The sequence below is a fragment of the Aristolochia californica genome, unplaced genomic scaffold (genome assembly GCF_029961685.1).
Source record: "Aristolochia californica isolate CCGP_79_NKW_82.1479 unplaced genomic scaffold, dmAriCali1.0.hap1 SCAF_10, whole genome shotgun sequence".
Taxonomy (NCBI): Eukaryota; Viridiplantae; Streptophyta; class Magnoliopsida; order Piperales; family Aristolochiaceae; genus Aristolochia; species Aristolochia californica.
This window is the reverse complement of record NW_027181771.1, coordinates 27544435-27560346: the sequence shown is the minus strand read 5'-3', so window position 1 is coordinate 27560346 and position 15912 is coordinate 27544435. Positions and strand designations below refer to the sequence as shown.

Genomic DNA, 15912 nt, shown 5'->3' with positions numbered 1-15912 from the left:
AGAGAGGCATGGTTTTGAGACGAGTTGAAAATTCAACATGGATGAGTAGAGACAGATTTTCCAAAGAGCCTCAAAAACTGAATTGACTTTGCTCAAGACATTTTGCAGCAATGAATTCACTAATTCAACTCAAGTGTAGAGATGACATGAGGGAGGGGGGGCGTTGGTCTTGCAACCTGATTGCCTAAGGCCAAATCCAAGTTGACTATTATGGGATACATAAAAGATGATTCTTCTATCATTCCCTCGTTTGAAATGTTGAGATAATAACTCAAGACACCATTAAATGAACATCATAATCTTCCTTACGAGCATCAAAGATGAGAGACCTCTACAATGACAACTATACTTTTATTTTATATTTACTATAAAATTTGGTACAACTTTTTTAGATGTATCATATGTTGAACGTTTTTCAAAATTTTAAAACATGTTCATGCATGAAAGTCATGTGCGCACTTGTCGTTTTTCTTAGAGTGTAGTCCCTAAAAGAAATAGGGACTTTGAAACTTAAATACAAAAACACTTCCCCTTGCTCGATCACGTGTGAGACACAAGCGTCCATGCACGTGAGACACCCATGTACATATGTGCGTGTGGTCTCGCACATGACTTTGGCTTCCACACGCATATGCACATACACTTGTGCGTACACAATGACATGGGTTAAGGAATATTCTCACATGTATTAGTGATATCAAAGATTTTGAGTTTATTAGTTGGCAAAAGAGGTTTCCTAAGTGATTAGTCATTTTGAGATAGGCCTTAGATATAATTTAACAACATGTGTGGAGCCAAGTAAGTACAAACTCTACTACCTGGATGTGCCTCAAATAAGTGCCATCTCAACCAAGGAAACTGAGACAAGTCTATGGCACAATCGATTAGGACATCCATCCACACAATCGCTTCATTTTTTCCCTTACCTTTAAGGATATGTCAAATTTAAATGGTGAAGTATGTCAACTAAGCAACCACCAGAGGATCACCTACTCACCTCGTCCAGAACTTAAAAGTGTTACTCCTTTTTTATTGATCCACATAAATGTATGTGGACCATTGAGCATCTCAAACATTTCCCGAGTTAAGTACTTTATTACCTTTATTGATGATTTTACTCGTACCACATGGCTATTTATTTTTAAAGAGTCATATGAAATACAATCCATATTTAAATCCTTTCATGCTATGGTTGTCACTCAATTAGGTTAGAAAATCAAAGTACTTAGGTCTGATAATGCCAAAGAATATACTTCCAGAGATCTTGACTATTTTTGTCAAGAGAATGACATTATCCATCAAACATCTTGTGCCTACCCCCCCCCCCCCCCCCCCCCCAAAAAAAAAATGTAGCAGAGCAGAAGAACCGTCACCTTGTTGAGGTAGCTCGCAACTTATTGTATACCATGAAAGTCCTATACTTTTATTGGCCACATACCATCCTTAATGCATTCTTTCTTATAAATAGGCTACCCTCTTCCGTTCTCGGTCATAAATCTCCATATTTCTTATTGTTTCCACATGGTGATTATTTTTTGCCTCCCTTGAAAGTCTTTGGTTGTACATGCTTTGTTCATGTTACCTCCCTAAAAACATAGTAAACTTGATCCAAAATCTATCAAGTGTATCTTATTAGGATACTCTCGCACGTAGAAATGTTATATTTGCTACAATCTCACTCTCCAAAGGTTACTTGTGTCCAGGGATGTAACTTTTTTTGAAGACTCTTCATATTACTCTGACAATGTTCCTCCAGGTCTCTCTTCTATACCAGCTTCTCCTCGACCGGTTGTGCCCCGTACTACAAAAACTGTTCAACCCCCTGAAGCACTGGTTGACACTACATCTGCAGACTTTACGGTCCCATCGAAGTAAGTCCATCTTCTCTTGTTCTTTTTTTACCACAATATGATACTCTACCCATTGCCTTAAGAAAAGAACCCAAAACTTGCACTAGGCCCTCTTCTTCTTACCCCATATCCAATTTTGTGTCTCGACATCGTTTATCTTCTTCATGTTGTCAATTTCTTGCGTCTATCTCCTCCATCTTAGTCCCATGGTCCTATCAGGAGGCTCTGAAACATCCAGGGTGGAAGGCAGCAATGGATGAAGAAATGCAAGCACTCTATGAGAATCAAACATGGGCTCTAGTTCATCTTCCATCAGGAAAAAAACCTATTGGCTATAAGTGGGTCTTTACAGTTAAAAACAATTTGGATGGGCCTGTTGCTCGCCTTAAGGCCTGCCTCTTTGCCAAAGGCTATACGTAGTGTTATGGGATCGATTATGAAGAAACATTCTCTCTGGTGGCCAAAATGAACTCGGTACGTATTTTATTATCTCTTGATGCTAATTCTTCCTGGCTTGTCTATAAGTTTGATGGGAATTTTTTTTTCTCAATGGGGAGATAAAGGAAGAAATTTATATGCAACATCCACCTGGATTTGTAGTTGAGGGGGAGTCAATTTGTCGATTGATGAAATCCCTTTATGGTCTAAAATAATCTCCTCGTGCATGGTTTGATAAATTTAGCCAAACACTCATATAGACTGGATTAATATCAAAGCAAGTACTCGTATGTGGGTATTCCACCCAAATTATCCACGTACCTACACATGAAGGCCTCCACCCAAATTATCCACCTGCATACACATGAGGGAGTGTTAAGGATTAGTCCCACATGGATTAGTGAGATCAAAGATCTTGAGTTTATTAGTTGATAGAAAAGGTTTCCTAAGTGGCTAGTCATTTTTGGATAGGCCTTAGATCCAATTTAACATGGTATCATAACAAGTACTCTTATGTGGGCATCCTGCCCAAATTATCTACGAGCCTACATGTGAGGGGGAATGTTAAGGAATAATCCCACATGGATTCGTGAGATAAAAAATCTTGAGTTTATTAGTTGGCAAAAAAGGTTTCCTAAGTGGCTAGTCATTTTGGGATAGGCCTTAGACCCAATTTAACAACATGTGTAGAGCCAAGTAAGTACAATCTTTTAAAAAATTATTAGAATACTATAATTATGGGGATGAAGTTGATCATAGTCGTTAGATGAAAATGTTGGCTTAGGTGACTTCCCAAGAGGGGGTTGCCTTACTTTGTGGGACTTTATAAAATTGCTTCCTTGTAACCCTCTTTTTTCTCATCACTAGTGTCCATCCTGTAAGGACTATAGATACCACTTATCTCCACATTGGTATGATATTGTCCACTTTGGGCCTAAGCCCTCATGGATTTACTCTTGGGTTTTACCCCTAAAAGGCCTCATACCAATAGAGATAGTGTCCACACTTATATATCCAAGATCCTCCCCACTTCTAACCAATGTGGGACTTTTGGTCGTATACCCAACAATCATCCCCTCGAACAAAGGACCATCGAGCCTCTCCTCAAACAATCATCCATCCGTCCACTCTCTACCAACCCAGATTTTCCACTCCAATGCGTTGGAAGCACACGCCTTACATGGAGTACCACCTGTCTCGAGAGCATGCTCTATCCAAATCAACTTCTCTTCACCGTGTTGGGACCAAGACACATCCATGAAAAATCCATAGCACACCACCTATCCAATGGATCACATCCACGAATCCCTTTGCTATCTAATTCGAGGCCCACCACCTTCGTTCTGCATTCAGAGGATTCATCCACCATAGCTAACTCTGGGGCATAGCTCTGATACCATTTGTAAGGACTATGGACACAACCTATCTTGACATTGGAATGATATTATCCACTTTGGGCCTAAACCCTCATGGATTTACTCTCGGGCTTTACCCCAAAAAGCCTCATACCAATGGAGATAGTGTCCGTACTTATATATCCAAGATCCTCCCCACTTCTATCCGATGTGGGACTTTGGTCGTATACCCTCCAACAAAGGACCACCGAGCCTCCCCTCAAACAATTATCCATCCGTTCACTCTCTCCCAACTCGGATTTTCCACTCCCTTTGCAACTCACTGCTCTTGTCTTCATGTTAGAAGACCAACTGAAGTTGCGCACAACTTCAGTTTCTCAAGTGTAACACCCTTTGTCAACATATCAACATGGTTCTTACTTCCACAAATTTTCTCAAGTACCAATTATCCATCATCTAACAATGATCGTATAAAATGATAACTGATGTGAATGTGCTTTGTCCTGGAATGAAGTGTTGGGTTCTTGGCAAGGAATATGGCACTTTGACTATCGCTGTAGAGAGTGCCTAATTCCTCCAAGAAGCCCTATAGCCAGATCATCTCCTTTGCAGCTTCTAATAGCAATGTACTCAGCTTCTGTGGTAGACAAAGAAACTGTTTTCTATAGATTTAAGCCCCATGAAACTGCAGTACCACCCAAAGTGTAAACAAACCATGTGGTACTTTTTCTGCTATCAATATCTCCAGCTAGATCAGCATCAACATAGCCCCTCACCTCTAAGCTCTTTCTTGAAAAACAATAGCACATATCTGAGGAGCCTTTTAAGTACCTCAGAATCCACTTCACAATTTCCCAATGTTGTTTTCCTGGGTTACTCATATATCTACTCACAACTCCCACTACATGGGCAATATCCAGTCAAGTACAAACCATAGCATACATAAGTGAACCAATGGTTGAGTTATAAGGAACCTTACTCATGTAATCTAGTTCCTCCTCTGACTTAGGTGACTGATCCTTGCTGAGTCTGAAGTGACTGACCAAGGGTGTGCCAACTGGTTTGGCCTTATCCATATTGAACCTGCTGAGTACTTTTTCATATACTCAGCCTGCAAGAGTCTCAACGTGCCTCTGGCTCTGTCTCTGACAATTCTCATACCAAGGATTTGATTCGTAGCTCCCAAATCCTTCATTGCAAAGTGCTCTGACATCTGCTTCTTCAGATTATTGATCTCATCAATACTAGCCCCTGCAATAAACATGTCATCCACATACAGTAACAGAATGATGTAAGAATTGTCAAAATACCTGACATAGCAATAGTGATCTGCCTGAAATCTGATGTAACTTGCACTGGATATAAAACTGTCAAATTTCTTGTACCACTGTCTCAGAGCTTGCTTCAGGCCATACAAGCTCTTCTTCAGTTTGCAAACTAAACCTTCTTTTCCCTGTATTGCAAACCCCTCATGTTGGTGCATGTAGATGTCTTCTTCAAGGTCTCCATGAAGAAAAGTTGTTTTCACATCTAACTGCTCAAGAAATAAATCTTCAGTAGCAAACATGGACAGTACTAACCTGATGGTTGTGATCTTCACCACAAGAGAGAAAATCTCAGAGTAATCAATACCCTGCTTCTGCTAAAAGCCCTTTACAACAAGTCTATCCTTGTACCTCTTACTGCCATCATGCTCAGTTTTCACCCAGTACACCCACTTGTTGTGCAATGCCTTCTTCCCTGGTGGAAGTTCTGTCAACTCCCATGTCTGATTCTCTAAAAGGGAATCCATCTCATCCTTCATTGCCAGCTGCTACTTGCTAGAATTTTCATCTTGCAAGGTTTCTTCGTAGCTTTGCGGTTCTCCACTATCGATCAACATAATATAATTCAAAATAGGTGAGAAACGCTGTGGAGGTCGAATAGTCCTGACTGACCTACGAACTGCAACAATAGGAGTGGACGACTCTGGATCTGACTGTGGAATAATAGGAGTGGGGGCACTGGAACTACTCTCCCCGTCACTCGCATCTCTGCACTGCACTATGGCCTCTGGTAGGTCATCCAATCTCACGAACTCGGACTCCTGAGGAGCTATTTCAGCAATTGTACTGGACTTGTCCTTGTATACAATCTTCTCATTGAAAATCACATTCCTTCTTCTTATAATCTTCCAACCCTGATCATCCCAGAAACGATAGCCAAATGCCTTGTCTCCATAGTCAATGAAATAACATTTCTTTGACTTGGCCTCAAGTTTACTACGAGCATCAAAATCAACAAGAACATAAGAAAGACAACCAAAAAGTTTAAGAAGAGAAAATTTGACCTCTTTGACGCTATTGCTCAAGTAAACTACAATACTAACTGCATCTGCCCAGAAAGTAGGTGGTAATCCAGCGTGCAACCTCATGCTTCTAGCACGCTCATTGATGGTTCTGCTCATACGTTTAGCAACTCCATTTTGTTGCGGTGTCCCAGGAATGGTCTTCTCCATTCTGATACCTTGAGTTGCACAATATTCCTTGAACCCGCCATCAATATACTCACCGCTATTATTAGACCTCACACATTTCAGTTTTAAGCCTGTCTTTGTTTCAACCATGGCCTTCCAAATTTTGAACACATTGAATACCTCAGATTTATGCTTCAAAAAATAAACCCATACCTTCCTACTATGATCATCAATGAACGTGACATAGTAACAAGAACCTCCAAGGGATGCCACTAGGGAAGGTCCCCACACATCTGTGTGCATAAGGTCCAGTTTTCCTTTCTTCAGTGTTCTACCACTTTTCAAGAAACTGACCTTCTTCTGTTTCCCCATAATGTAACTCTCACACATACTGAGATCAACTGATTTTAGTTCTGGTAACTTGCCTCTAGACAACAGTTCTGTCATGCCCCTCTGACTATATGACCAAGCCTGCAATGCCATAAATCTGCTTTGCTTTCTGAAACAGTAGTAGCAATAGTGTTAATCAAACCAGTAGTTGAATAGAGGGTACCGATTTTCTTACCCCGAGCCAGTACCAATACCCCTTTGGTGACCTTCCAGGTGTTATTTGAGAACACCACTGAATGGCCATAGTCATCAAGCTGCCCAACAAAAATGAGGTTCTTCTTCAACTCAGGAATGTGCCTGACCTTTTGTAAGGTCCATTTGTTCTTGTTAGGGAGTGCAATGTCAATGTCTCCCATCCCCACTACGTTCAAAGCCTCTCCATCAGCCAGATACACCTTTCCAAAGTCACCTGCAACATAGTTTTGCATTATCTCCCGAAGGTAAGATGTATGGAAGGAAGCCCCTGAATCAAGTATCCAGTCATCAACTGGATTATGAACTGCAAGCAATAGTGCGTCATGTACTTCTTCAGTTACTACATTAGCACTATCACTCTCAGTCTTCTTAGGGTTTCTACAGTTTTTCCTTAAGTGACCAGCTTTGCAACAATTCCAGCAAGTTGCCTGCTGGCCAGGCCTTGACTTGCTCTTGCCCCTGTACTTTGATTTTGATTTGTTTCTGTTTGAGTTCCTGTCATGTGATCTCCCCCGATAATCAACATTCAATGCTGAACTCGAACCCGGGGTCTCGCCTGAATCTCTCCTGCGCACCTCCTCAGCCAAAATCAAATCATGAATATCATCATATTTCAACTTTGATTTACCAGCAGAATTACTCACAACCATTCTCATGGCTTCCCAACTATTTGGCAACGAAGCCAATAGTATCAGTGCATGTATCTCATCGTCAAATTTAATTTCAACAGATGACAATTGATTTGTGATAGTATTAAAAGTATTTAGATGTTATGCAACAGATGTACCTTCTACCATCTTCAAATTGAATAACTTTTTCATAAAATAAACTTTGTTATTCGTTGAAGGTTTTTCGTACATACCTGACAAAGTCTCTATGAGACCCACATTCGTCTTCACCATACTGACGTTGTGTGCAATGGATCTCGACAGGGTTAGCCGAATAATCCCCAAAACCTGTTGATCCAACTGATTCCAATTGTCTTCCTCCATTTTTTCTGGTTTCTTCCCCAATAGTGGAAGATGGAGTTTCCTCCCATGGAGGTAGTCCTCTATCTGCTTCCTCCAAAATCCAAAGTCTTTGTCATCGAACTTCTCGATCCCCGATACCTTCACTTCGTCTCCAGCCATCATTTTCCCTCAGACCCAAACCTCAGCTCTGATACCAGTTATAAGGACTATGGACACCACTTATCTCCACATTGGTATGATATTGTCCAATTTGGGCCTAAGCCCTCATGGATTTGCTCTTGAGCTTTACCCCCAAAAGACATCATATCAATAGAGATAGTGTTCACACTTATATATCCAAGATCTTCCCCACTTCTAACCAATGTGGGAGTATATTTTTCATTTTTTTGTGTAAATTTGTGAAAGTTTCATTCAGAACCTATAAAATCTAGATAGATAAGTTACTTTGTTGGTTTACTTCATCCAAAGATGGTTGTTAATATGAGGTTATGAATACTGGTCTTGCATCATGAACTATCCACACATATAGTCTGCAAGTGTGATTCTTCTTCTATGCATATGCTTCTCTTTTTGTTCAAGGTGGTGTTATTGTCTCATTTTCACAACGCTTTTATCCGTTGTATCTTTATTTTTCAACGCTTCTTGGTGGTTGCCTTACTTTGTGGGACTTTGATGCAATTGCTTCCTTGTAACCCTCTTTTTTCTCATCACTAGTGTCCATCCTACATCCACATCTCTCCTTGAAAGAGATGTTCTTGGAATTTCAGCTTGTATAAAGGTGGGAACTTCCTATTCAATTCTAAGGATTAATACATCAAATAATTTGAACTTGAATAAGAAGAGACTCACTTCTCAATAATCTGAGCTTTTGGTTAGCATCATTTTATTCGTAACTCTTTTTCGGCACCTTGGCAAACAAAAAAATTAAAGCAACCGACACATCTTCAAGATAGATAATGATACATCTGTGTTGCCAATTCCAGGATGTTGTCTTTCAATACAAATCATCTTTGTATGGGATGTCCAATTACTCGATGAAATTTACAATAATTCGAATCATTAGTCTTCCCAACATCTTTTATACCTTTTAGTTCCAACATCATAGGTACATTGGACTTAGGGAAGAGATAAGATTTTGTTTGTCTTTCTTTTAATGTAAGAATTTCTGACTTCTATCTCCATTGACTTCTTTTTGGTTGCCATTGTTCTTGGGTCTATCCGCAATTTTGGTTGGTTTGGTGACACTAGTTGCATGAGATTCTGTAGATGAATCGTTTGAGGGAGGTTTTGAGTATTCTTTCATTGCGACTTAACCTTTTCTTCAGGGTCATCAATAGGAGTATTTCCTTTATCTTCTTGTTCGATGAGGATTTCCATGTTACGGGTTTCCATCTCCAACTCTTGAAAATATTTAGGCTTCTAGCTGTTAGGTTGAAAAACCAAATTACTCTTATATACGACAAGAAGGATCACCCACATAGCAATCAAGCGGCCTCACTGTTAGGTTGCTCAGGCAGCTGTTTTTTTAAGGGGAGGGTGGGCTAAGAGTGGGTCCCACATGTAATTCTTCTCATAATTTCCATGTACACTAACACATCTTAAGCTACCCAACCCAAATGCCCCAGTTTTAACCACACCTGCCTGTGTAATAGTTAATGAAGAACATCCTACAAGTAGCTAACATTGATATTAACCTTACCAGAGGAATCCAAATATTGATATATTCGGAAAAAAACCTTGTCTTCTACCACGATCAAACTGCAAATTCTCACAAGGAATGATATATTCTGAAACCATACAGAGATAACTGCACTTCAATAGAGCAGTTCAGTCTATCAAACATGATTTAGGCTACGAATGATGAAACAACAAAGAAACCCTATTCCAGCTTTTCTGTCAGAATCTATCACGGAGTTAACTCACAGCAGGTAAATCTCATGCCTCCGTTCTTCTTTCTTACAACTGTCCCTGTGCAGAAATCCCTACTCATTAAAGGACAGTCTCCAACTGCAAGAAACGTAATATAAATTCCAGTTAATATATCATTATTTATTTATTTTTGCCAAAGACTGTGAGCAGCTTTGAACAGAAACAAAAAAGAAAAATTACCTTATTTATCATCTACTACCACGTCTCCTGGGAGATAAATCAGCTGACCTAGAACGTGATCCAGGAGGCGACCCTGCTGATGCACGACCTGGAGAAGATTTCCAATGGGCTCGTCCCTCCTCTTTGCGGTCATAAGAACCTCTCCTGCACAACAAGGACCATAAAGAGCAATAAATGTGATGAATTTGAGAAGCAAAATTTTCAGTTAACATCAATTCGGAAATAAATTTTCAACAGAAGAAAGCTCACATTCATATGGGCACACGGAGCATGGGAACTTACTCGATGTAGCCATTGCCAGCTTCATCACGGTTACCACCCTCATAATCAGGGGAATAAGATCTGTTACGAACACGGTGGTCCTCATCTCGTACAGTAGAGCGATCACGTGGAGATCTAGCATGCCTTCTCTCAGGGGACGGGGAGTACTCAGGCCTCCGAGGAGCAGGAGAGTAGGATCTGGGGATCACATTCATAACATGTAAAATCACTGCTGATTCATCAATGAAAACAATTGATTAATCTCATCCCAAATTTGCCAGATACACAAGGAATCTAGAAACTTTAAAGAGCAAACCTTGACCGGTATCGAGCTCTAGAACGTGAAGGGTACCGAGGAGAGCGTGAACGAGAAACAGAACGAGAGCGTGAATGACCTGGATATTCATCCAAAAATTAATAAGAAACAAGACGGTTAAGGGAGAACCCATTTTATCTTAGGCATGAACTCAAGAGTATGTCTAATAACTAAGATATAGAAAATATTTAAACAACTATTGGAATATAATTCCAGCTCAAAAACAGAAAAAGAAACACAATATTGTGTTCAAACAATTCAGCAAGGCTCACCATAATATGATGATCGTCTTGCTCCATTGCCAGGTCCTCTGTACAAAGATGACACAACAACAGAAATGTATACATGCCAAATGTTGCAAAATTAAAAATTAGAAAGAAGGAAATAACTGTACAGACCTTGTACTAGACCTAGTACGCATTTCCTCCGGTCTTTTTCTGGTCTCTGCAGCGACGACCACAGTTATCTCCCTTCCACCAAAGAGTTGACCATTCATGTGATATTGAGCCTCAGAAGCATCATAAGCATCAACAAACTGAACAAATGCAAACCCTCGAGGCTCCCTGCATAGGAGGAGAATCAAAACTTCGTGCCAAAATTTAAATCAAAAGGTACAACCACCTGAAATATAGCTAACAGAGGTTCAGAAACCAAAATAGCATACTACATGGCAATCAAATGTATGCCCCTGGATATTTGTAATCTGAATATGACACCAGGTTTAGAGTACTTGCGCAAGGAGTGCAAACATAATATAAAATGCACCTACCAGTCTTATAAGCTTTAGCGGCTGACCTTTCTTCTACAATCAGTAGGAAGGAACTTGAAAAAATGTATGAAACTTCAAAATCTTCACAATCTTGTAAATACATGAAGCACTTGAAATCAACGTTGCTCCAATCTTCTCATTCTTGAAAATAAATGAAGCACTTCAATGCCAACTTCTTCACATTCTTGTAAATAATGAAACAATTCAAGGGTCAACTTCTATCTTCTCCACATCAAACTTCTATTTGAGGTGAATTTATATAATTTCTCTTCATAACTTCTTCCATATAGAACATAAGTACAGCCTTGGGCCAAGTAAATTGTTAGGCAATGCAAAAAGAAAGGCTTGTTTTAACTTCAAACCAAGACACTGCCTGAGAACCAGTTGAAAAAGTAACTAACAACCAGAGAAAACAACCAATGGATGTAATAGCAAAGAGCAAGCCTCTTGCTAAAAAGCACCAGTATTCTGCACCTGATACAAGTCCGAACAAAAGCAAGACAAAGAAGGGAGAAAAAATATTCATTGATGGAGGAAGGATTATCTCCAATATGATGAAATTGACAGACAAAAGAAAATATTTATCAAGTATTAGAGAACATGAATTATTCTCTCAAGTCCCTCAGAAACTGGTTGCCCGACTTTGTTTGAAAATATAAAAAATATCTCAGGAAATTAAGCTGCAACAATAATAAGATATTTTTTTGTTCTGAATGATTTAGAAAGTATAAAAAATAACAAACACTAGAATCATGAAAGAAGTAAAATCCATCCAAAACATTGAAATAAAATAAGTAAAAGAAAAAAATACTGCATTTCCTAAGCTCACCCAGAGTAATAGTCTTTAGGTAGATAAACATCTCTTACTGGTCCAAACCTTTCAAATGGGACTCTCAGGTCCTCTGGCCTGCAAACATTAAAGACAATGCAAAAAAATATATCCTGATCAATGAGCAAAGGAAAGCTGAAGAAAAGGTCAGAATACAAAGTAAAACAGCACTCGTCAATTCAACACAAGACTACCTGCAATTCAAGGGAACATTGCGAACCAAAAGACTGCCGTGATTCTGCTCCTTACGCCCTCCATATCCACCGTAACCTCTTCTCGGGGGACTTCTTGCTCTGCCACCGCAACCCCTCCTAGGAGGGCTGTAGTAGGGTGGGCTATACCTCCTCATGGTACAACTGAATAAAGCAAATGCATAAGATAAACATCAGCTTTGTTTAGCATGCTGAAACTAGCAAAACCAATTACCAATTAAAACAGACCAACTAAAAATGAAAGCAGATCAAAAGGATTAAGAGACATCATGATCAGAAGGGCTGTAATGAATATCACCAAATCAGTTTCTCCAGTCATGATCTTACAGATGGTTAGCCCTAATTTAGTGTGCCAAAACTTGTTACTAGAAGATAACATTTTTCTCATATGAAAAACAAAAACAATTCTAAGTCCACCATCAGGAATCACAGCAACAGGAGGTTTCTGGATTACCAACTTGCAGGCAGTCAGTTTGTACATGACCTTCATTGGATAATTGAGCGTAAAATAATCAGATTACATTGTTCTAGCAGCAGAAACCTATGCAGTTCCAAGGAGAGGTCACAGGCATATTCTGTGACATGAACACATTTTCTTCCACCAACTACAAACTATAACAGATAAACATAACAAATTTTGTAATCAAGTGACGCAGACTATTTAGCATTTGCAGCTTATAAGCAATAAGTTCCAGCTCTGGCTTGGATTCAGCCACTACTAAATTTCCACTAGAAAAGAGAAAACCAAAAAGCCAAACGGTTAAGGCATGTGAAATTCATAGGTCATTCTAGTTTTCACAAACCAGCTTCGAAGAGAAAAACGATTAGGGTTATGCGACCCCAGAACCACTCTTCAAAAACCATTCATCCAATCGTTGAGTTACGATAACCAAGGAAAGCTTAAAGAGCCATTAAAACTAAAATCCCGTATACCACCAGTCCACCAGACTCTCCATTGAACAAAAAAGGAACTAAAAAGTACCTGCCCTAAAAAAGCCACCTAAAGTACAGGCGAACTTAGAAAACCCTAAGCCACCCATCTGCAGACCAAAATCGTAGTACCATAAGGTACCAAAGAAAAAAAATAAAAACGCTACAAATCACCCGAAATAACGAATACAGATCAAGGAGAGGTCCTGAAAGTCTGGAACACCCAAAACAAGTAGTCGAGACGGAAGAGCTATTCAAGCATTAAAGATTCAGAGCACACAAAAAAAAATGGAGGAAATTTTGCACCGTATCGTCTCTACCTCTGATAAAGGCTGCAACCTGCGGATTATCAACGTAGGGCAAGAAGCTATCTCAATCAACTTCGACCGAAACCCCTCAACAGGGACACAAACACGAAGTCTCTATATCGAATTATCGATTATAACGAAAGCCCCGACGCACGAACTAGATCACTGATCGAGCGCCATCCGCTTAAAAATAGTCAACGGTACAGATCATTCTTGTACATTGTTGGTCCCAGCAAGGGATTTAGCCGCTAATCGAGTTAAAAAGGTTGACTCACGGGCGCAGGGGGTTTCTTTACAAAAGGGCAAGAGCGATCTCCATGTGAAATAGTGTCATACTTAATACACCTGCCACGTGTCGAGAAGTTAACGATTCCACTCAAATCCGAATCTAATGTTGCGTTTGGCTTCCTTAAAGTAGTTCCTTTCGGAAAGGAATTGTTGATTAATTACAACTATTTTAAAAGAGTATATTACGGGAAGGAATTCAAACTTGAGAAGTATAGGGTTAAAGAGAATAGGAAGAGAGAAAAAGAGAAGAAGAGAGGGAAGAGAGATGCTCTTGTGAGATGAAGGACAGACTTAGGCAAAAAAAAGAGAGGTTCCTCAGTATGAGTTTAGCTCCTCTAGAGATATTATTTATAGAGTTGGGTAGAAACCCTAATACCTAACAAAGATTAACAAAACTTAAAATCCTTAGTAATTATAAGGTATGCTACTCAACCTCTTAATTACAAGATATGTTATTAGTGTTTTTTTAACAGGAGTCTGGTAAAATCTTTCAAGAGCAATAACTCTCGTAAACTAAGATGAGCTTTTAATTCATATTCAAACTCTTCTACATAAACACAATGTTAAAACTTTTCCACGTAAAATAATAGATTTGCATGAAGACTAAATTCTTGTCTTTCTCTTGTATAAGAACTCAATCAACCTGAAACACATGAGACTACAGTGGACTCTCTACCATCATTTTAACCTCTCATATATGGCAACTTTGCGATGTGATAGCAGGTAACAACATGATCTCTTCCACGTGATCCATAACTTACAAAATTAACAACTGATTCTCTCCTCAAGAATCATTATGTATGAGTTGTAGAGTTTGGTAAAAGCAAGCTCCTCCCTTGCACTAGATCATGTACTCCCCACAAGTAAAAAGAAACTTCAATTGAACTAACCAAAATGAGTTTAATAGCTTACTCGACTTCTCTACTCTGAATGAAATTCAATAGGGTTTCAAATTGAAAAAACAAAAACACCAAATGCTTCTCCCAACTGTCCTGCTTTGATACCATGAAACTTTGAATAATGAACCATTATATTAATTAAGTTGAAGCTTTGTTATGTAAGAACAATAAATTGAGCAAATAAAAAAAGAAAGAGAAGAAGTAAGAATTAGAAAGAAAAAAAAAAAGGAAGAGAAAGAAGAGAGCCCATTCAAGGAGATGAACCCCCTCACTTAAGGTTCCTTGTAGGTCATTTAATTTTATTAGTGTTTATAGTATTTAACATACATATTAACCAAACTATCCTTAATGCTACAAGATAAGATAAATTGAGGAATTGCACATAAAGTCATGCTATTTTTCTAAAATGACAAGTGTTTTAAATTGTAACTATACAATAGTAAATAATTTCAAGTTCGGAATGAGTGAAATGGAGTTACAAATTCAAGAGAATAAAGAAGTTGTGATCTAGGAGCAATAGTTTAGGACTTCTCCCATCTAAAATTAGGAATTTCAAAGTATTTATATGGAAGTTTTTATCAGTGTCTAATTTATGTGTGAAACATATTAGTGTTAAGTAGAAAATGGTCAAGAGTTGGACGAAGATTGTTCGCAATAAGCTCTTGAGGGAAGAATATAAGAAAGAGGTTGTGGGTTTTATACGAATGGCATACCAAAACATTGTCGTAGGTTCAGGTAATAATATAGATTATCATTGCAAATTGTATGCTAATAAGGATTTTCAGGATGCCAAATAGAGGACCATTTATACCTAATGGACATTTCTTGGAATATTATTGAGTTATACCTAATGGACATTTCATGGAATATTATTGAGTTATACCTAATGGATATTTCACGAGTAACAGATTGATAGCTATGAGGGAACTCATCAATGTTGACATTCTATAGCTTAGGCCTATCATTGAATAGAAAGTGAAAGTAGTATGCATGATGGAATCCATGATCTCATCCATGATGTATAAGTTTAACAAACCTTTCTCAATGATAGTCAACCATGGTGTAGTAGTCATACCAAATATTCAAGTTGAAATAAATGGGGTTACAAAATTTATTTACCTATTCATGGATGACGATAGGGAGTTATATCTTAGTTGTCAGAGTTTTTCTACGATGAAGTTTCTTATTCGCTTGCTTCATATCAAGACAACATGCAGGATGAGTAATAAGACAAATTAAAATATTTACACTTTCTTATGAAACCCGACGAGTAATGACCTTGCTTCTATTACGTGGCTAAAACTCTTTTATCCAAAGTTGGGATTCCATTATGACTA

The 15912-nt window shown here is 38.7% G+C and overlaps 1 protein-coding gene across 3 annotated transcripts; it reads right to left on the bottom strand.

The window, feature by feature from the left end:
* Window positions 1–9377: 9377 nt before the first annotated feature.
* Window positions 9378–13557, bottom strand: LOC137941723 (serine/arginine-rich SC35-like splicing factor SCL30). 3 transcript variants are annotated; one of them, XM_068787266.1, is made up of 9 exons: window positions 13401–13523; window positions 12133–12294; window positions 11939–12016; window positions 10739–10903; window positions 10613–10650; window positions 10341–10419; window positions 10046–10222; window positions 9764–9907; window positions 9378–9661 (listed from the first exon to the last, which is right to left on the bottom strand). In XM_068787266.1, the coding sequence occupies exons 2-8, from the start codon at window positions 12285–12287 to the stop codon at window positions 9772–9774; spliced, it is 828 nt and encodes a 275-aa protein (XP_068643367.1). In that variant the 5' UTR covers window positions 12288–12294; window positions 13401–13523; the 3' UTR covers window positions 9378–9661; window positions 9764–9771. The 3 variants fall into 3 exon arrangements, with proteins under 3 accessions (XP_068643367.1, XP_068643377.1, XP_068643385.1); XM_068787276.1 differs by having other exon boundaries at window positions 13420–13464; XM_068787284.1 differs by lacking the exon at window positions 9378–9661 and having other exon boundaries at window positions 9826–9907; window positions 10013–10222; window positions 13401–13557.
* Window positions 13558–15912: the final 2355 nt, after the last annotated feature.

What these genes read in the sequence shown, in the direction of transcription:
- LOC137941723 (XM_068787266.1), bottom strand. Translation starts at nt 12,287, where the DNA reads ATGAGGAGGTATAGCCCACCCTACTACAGCCCTCCTAGGAGGGGTTGC. An exon ending in CCTAAAGACTATTACTCTGG is followed by an intron (nt 10,904 to 11,938) that starts GTGAGCTTAGGA and finishes CCTCCTATGCAG; the next exon opens with GGAGCCTCGAGGGTTTGCAT. An exon ending in AAGACGATCATCATATTATG is followed by an intron (nt 10,420 to 10,612) that starts GTGAGCCTTGCT and finishes ATGAATATCCAG; the next exon opens with GTCATTCACGCTCTCGTTCT.